Source organism: Morone saxatilis, unplaced genomic scaffold (genome assembly GCF_004916995.1).
Source record: "Morone saxatilis isolate NCDOM2014 unplaced genomic scaffold, NCSU_SB_2.0 Contig4, whole genome shotgun sequence".
Classification (NCBI taxonomy): Eukaryota; Metazoa; Chordata; class Actinopteri; family Moronidae; genus Morone; species Morone saxatilis.
The window spans coordinates 14,012,421-14,018,370 of NW_023339984.1; the positions used below are offsets into that span (position 1 = coordinate 14,012,421).

Below are 5,950 nucleotides of genomic sequence, written 5' to 3' on the forward strand. Positions count from 1 at the left end.
TCAGAGCTCCAATGTTTAAAGGATTTGTCTAAAATTATTGTATATTTTAAATTATACAAATTATATATCGCTGCTTGCAACTTTTGATCAAACAGCTCATAAAAAAGAAATGCCCAAATTGATTGTTATTGTTTTATTGCAGATTTTTGATTGACATTTTTTATTATTTTTTTAACGGTCTTGATCAGAGGAAACATTGGTGACACTGCGTTTCCTCTGATGGTTTCACAATAAAAGCCACGCCATATTTCTCCAGTTGAGTGCTTTTAATATTAAGCAGCAGCTGTGGGAAATGCTGTTTAATACAGCTATGATAACACTGAGGCTGACACACAAAACAGTAATGCTGAACTACATGCATGCATTGTTTGCTGTGAATCCCTCGTGCTTTTGTGGGTAATTTAAATTCCGCGCAGGAATGGCGGAGTCCGCCAGTAACAAATAAATTTACTATATAAAGAGGTAATTACAGAATTTAAATACAATGTTATGATTTAAGTTGCCTGACGGATATGGTATAGGTTTCTTATTATGTCTTTCTTTCTCTTCCAACCCCCCACACCCTCCCAAAAGACATCATCCGCCAGCCCTCTGAAGATGAGATCATCAAGTTGGCCCCTCCTCCTAAAAAAGTGTGAGGTCACAACCCCCAGCCCTGATCTTTGCACCTTGATTCCTTCACTCCTGGCACTCCAATCAACCGACCAAGCGTTTATGACCAACCCCATCACTCCCCGACCTCACCCCCCTCACACCTACAACACACACCACACACATACACACACACACACACAACCAGCCATGCCACCCTCCTTGCACTAACACATGCCATGACACAGGACCACGCAGGAAGCCACCTACAAAGCAACCAATCAGATGGTAGCGATGCAACCTCTTCCCAAGATGAGGGGAGATGGGAAGCTGCGGGATAAAAAAAAGACAGTAGAAGAAGAAATCTGGAGATGGGCCGACAGTGTATGTGTGTGAGGAGAGAGGAGCCAAAGCCTACCCTCGATTAGATCGCTGAGTGGGTCAGTTCAGAATGAGTGTAATCTGTTAACACTGTTCAGTCTGTGATGCTGTGTTTATGCAACTGTCTGTGTGTGTGCATGTCAGTCAAATTAGTTAATTAGTTAAAACATTCACCCAAGAAGAAAACTTAAAACCCTGCCTTCAAAACAACAACAACAACTAAATGGTTTTACTTTTCAGAAGTTCTGAAAATGTCACAAAGCCGATAGATAACCATAGAGACAATTAAGCTGTGTACACCTTGTATGTACAGTGATACATAACTATGACTAACCTAATTCAGCAGTGCTTAATTGTTTTGTTTATTAAATTGCCTTGAATATGCAAAATAGCCAAAATGTCAAAACTGACGGACTGAAAAATACTATTTGGAGACTATATGACACATACGGAGTTTACATGATCAAAAACTATTTTAACATCAAACCTGCTGCTCAACGTGACACTTAAAAAGTAGTTAAAACTAATCTTAATCTCACACATATGACATATGTGACACATATGGTTCATTTCTATGAGGTGTGATCGTTTTAGTGTGTAGCTGCATTAATTGTTCAGCTGTATTTGTAATGTGAAAGGGATAGTTCGACATCTTGGGAAAGACGCTTGTTTGTATTTTTTCCCGTGACTTAATTTATTAGATCGATACCACATTCATGTCTGTTTTACTGTAAATATGAAGCCACCAGCTAGTTAGCTTAGCTTAGCATAAAGACTGGCTAGCCTCTTTTTTTGTAGGTGTTAAATAAATAAGATGTATTGTGTTAATTAGTGAGCTGATAGGCAGATTTAGTTACTTTTGGACAGAGCCAGGCTAGCAATATTTACCAATTCCCAGCCTTTGTGCTAAGCTAAGCTAACTGGCTCATTTAACCGCTTCATATTTAAAATACAGCACAAATGTAAGAGTGGTATTGATCTTCTCTCACCAAAGTCTCTGCAAAAAGGCAAATGAAAGGATTCCCCAGATTGTCTCACTATTTCTTTTAAGCCCGTATAGTTAATTGAAAAAATCTAGTTGTCAAGTTACTGTCAAAACTTTAAGTCAAACAAAATGACAGGACGGTCACTGTTCCTCCGCTAGAGGTTCTGTATGCATTCCCTTTACTCTTACGCAGATAATTATATCATGTTTTAAGAGCAAAAAGAAAAGTCTAATATTTTAGAAGATATTAAAAGTTGATTTTCATAGGAAACGCCGATATTTGCCTTTAGCTTAAGAGTCATAGCAAGTTATTTAGAGAAAATATTTAGATGGGAAAGTTATAGCAATTATTTCTATACTATGGATGTTCCCTGTCCATAAGTTCTCTTTTCATGAAGGGGACCAGTTAGCATGAAAGTCTGTTTTATGAGCTGGCTAGCGATGTAAATAAACAAATAATATATTACAAGAAAATATAGCAGAAATAATATATTGACCCACAGTGTGTTGTCCATAGAGGACACAGTGGCTCTAGCAGCAAATCTCCACCGTACATTCAGTCTCACCATGTCTGGTTTTGTAGCTAAAAACTTTCACCCTAATTTGTATCTAATTTGAAACTAATTAGCGTCTCTGTGACAAATTGAGATCAAATACACTCACAGTACATCTACTTTGGACTACATTAAAGAATACAGAAGTATATTTTGAAAGAGCATATCGGATATTATATTTACCGTGTTAAAATGTTGTGTTGCACGAGACACAGGGAGACAAACGCTAAACTTTCTTTCACCGCTTTGTTGCCATTCAATTTGTTGCACAGGAAATAACTGACCAGCTTTTGAGTTTGCAATGTCTGAGAGAGGACAAAAACTAAGGCCTCTGGAAATAAGTGCAGATGAAAGTAAAAGAAAGCCAAGAAAATGTCAAAGAAAGAAAGAAAAACATGGCATGTGATAATAAAACATGTCCTATAATAAACTGTATATAAAAATAGATTGTGACAAAGATCTCTAATGAACACAACCGCTCATAACCCACTGACTATGCCATTCCTGCCATGCACCAACATAATAGCTAGCAAGACTGTTGAAACTAAACTATAATAACTGCTCTTTTGAACACTGTGTCTCTTTTTTCCCCGCATTGAAGCCTTAGCGGACTTTGTGTTTACCCCGAAAAATTTTTCAGAACTGTGAGAGATTTGTGTGTGAAGCGGAGACAGACGCCGGCACACACGTCAACTTAATCAAAAAGAAAAAAAAACACGGCTCTCACTTTTTAAAGAGAGTGATGCTACTTTTATTCTGAAATTTGCTAAGGACTTCAGTGTTGGTGTGTACAGAATGTCTGTGGGTCTATTTCTGCCCCCATCTTTGTTGTTATCAAAGCTGTAGGATCAAAAAAATGAACCAACATCATAAAAATCTATCAGTTTATGACTAGTCGTTTCTCCCCTCCCTCCCTCCCTCCCTCACCACCAAACTCCACTCCAACCCCCGTGCCAACGACCAAGACTTTTATTTCGATCACAGTTTCCGTGATCTGTTTTTGTTGTTGTTTTTCTTTTGTATTGCTCGCCGTATATATTGTAGTGTTGGACTGATTTGTATCCTATGCATTTATGTCTGTAGGAAAACTCTGCACTGTAACATATCCTCCCAACAAATCACTTAATCTAAAGAACGGAGCTCTTTAATTGTGACAAGATCCTGATATTCTTGTGTTGTGTGGCACTTGATAAGGAGGAACTGAGCGTTTGTAGTTTCGGGAAAGAAAATAAATGATTGTTAATCAATGTTCATTGTTTCAAACTAGAAAAAAAACTTCTTAGACCAACTATACTGTAAAACTCACATTCTACTATTTTGCAAAGTCTTTAAACATTCAATAGTCCTTGTATGCCTGCATTTGCATGGCAAGGTTAAATAGCTGCAAACAGTGGACGATGTTAATTTGCATAAAACATCCAGTTAATCTAGGCCAGATCAAGCTTTTTATGGTATTGTTAAAGGAATATTCCACCCTTAAATACTTAAACTATAAACCAAAATTCAATAAACCAAAATTCTAATTTAGCCACAAAACATGCTTAGTTTAAGAGACACAGCTCTCACTACCGCCATCACTCTCTTCAGCTACATGTAAATCTGTTTTTTTGGGGTGTTTTCAAAAGACATACCAAAAACAGAATAATATAATACTGCGTCAACTATATTCCAGTATACGCACTGATCTTTTAGAGTTTATAACAGTGTTACAGTATTTCTGGGTGGATTTTTCCTTCAGCGTCCAGACTAGCCCTCCCTAGGCCTGACCCCAAGTGAAGCGGTAACTGCCCTCCTATAGCTTGAGCCTAAAGTGAACACAAAGAAGGGCCATTGCATTTATCACAGAGTTGAACTGAGAGCATTTTGTCAGCCAGAGGGAGGCAGTTATACTTACTGCTATGACCTGCGGGTAATGGTCTTCCTCAGCGTTAAAATGGGTGTGATTATTGGCCATAAATGTTAGATTGCCACTCAATATTTTCAGTGAAGAGTTTTGGTAATTTTACAAACCAAAAGGCAGGTTTTTTTTCTTTCCAGATCTTAGCATGTGTTTCCATTATTGTACAAAAATATCAGCAAGGGAGGATTTAGGCCATTGTATTTTATTTTATCATTTCTTTTCTTCTCTTTTTATTTAAAGTGCTTTTTGAATAGCAACTTGTGAAGTTAGATGTGCGTGAACAAGTGACTTTTATTCTTTTCTTGCTCTCCGAATTTCAGTAGGCAATGGACTCATGTTAACAATCGTGTGGTAGTTTGTCAGTAGTTTGTCCATGCAATATCCGTAAACATCAAAAAAGAAAAAAAATCCAACTGCGTGATGCTCTAAATGCTCCTGCAGCAGTTCCTGTTCGCAATGTATTCACTGGAGGGGTTAAAGTTTCTGTCAGCATCAACGTGGCTGTGCCGCACCCTACCCATTTTTTAAAATGTTTTTCACATACACTTCCTGTTTCAGACCCCCCATCAACGTTACCATGGTAACCGTGGCACAGCCCCTCTAACTTCATCACCAGGCAGATTATGTTTGGCGTTGCTTAGCGTTTTTTCTCTGTAGCCAATCGGCACATAATATATCAACATATCAGTCACAAATGATGTCAGATTTGGATTTCCATGTACAAAGTACATATCAACTTAGAAAATGCTGCAAAAGTATAAACCTACTAAAATATATATGTATTTATGGTGAATACCTGATCATAACCAATACATGAGTAGGCTATTAGATGAAGTAGGAAACGAAGAGGGCAATATGTGCGAAGGTATTTAGCATGTAATGCTAACAGTCAATTAAAATTAATTCAAACAAGAATATCATTTTCCCTTAAGGATAAGACTGTATTTTGTCTTTTGTTTAGATTTTTTTTTTCTTTTCATTTTATTAGGTTGTAAATATGTATTTTGAATATATATCACTGTGTTTGTTTTGAAATTGATTAATTTATTTAATGCCTATATATTGTTGTTTTTACGTATCCCGATTTTGTTTTACTAACTGGAAACAAATCAAGGGGGTGAAAACGTGACGCTTAACGTTCTAACGTTAAGCAGACCATGCATCAACACTTTTATAATTCATGTTATTCTCTTCATTTATGTTTTGCTGTTTCAGCTTTGGGTAATGATTTTCTGGGGGGAAAAAAAGTGGTATTCATTTCATTGTATTTACTGATATGTAACATATTATGTTTTACTGTGTCGTATTTGATCAGATGTGTCGTGGTCACTGCTTGTAAAATGATTTTATTCAGAGAGTTTCCAAATCATGACAAAAGACAAAAGCAGTCACAAAGTCATAATCTGCCATTTTGTTCGTATGAGACATGTTGTCACTTGCACATTCAAGCAAGAGCAGGAAATTTAGCGTCTTAAAATGTTGGGCTAGTTGCATGTAGAAAGTTCATGAAATCTTGACACCTGATTTGTAGATTATAGT

At 36.9% G+C, this 5,950-nt stretch overlaps 1 protein-coding gene across 1 annotated transcript in view; it reads left to right on the top strand.

The window, feature by feature from the left end:
- LOC118337869 (astrocytic phosphoprotein PEA-15) overlaps positions 1-1,814 on the top strand; it is a gene marked incomplete at its 5' end in the record, with an annotated part of 3,894 nt that extends 2,080 nt beyond the window's left edge. The window contains 1 exon segment of the mRNA XM_035674996.1: positions 574-1,814. Coding sequence (XP_035530889.1) covers positions 574-638 — 65 coding nt within the window. The 3' untranslated portion in view covers positions 639-1,814.
- Positions 1,815-5,950: the final 4,136 nt, after the last annotated feature.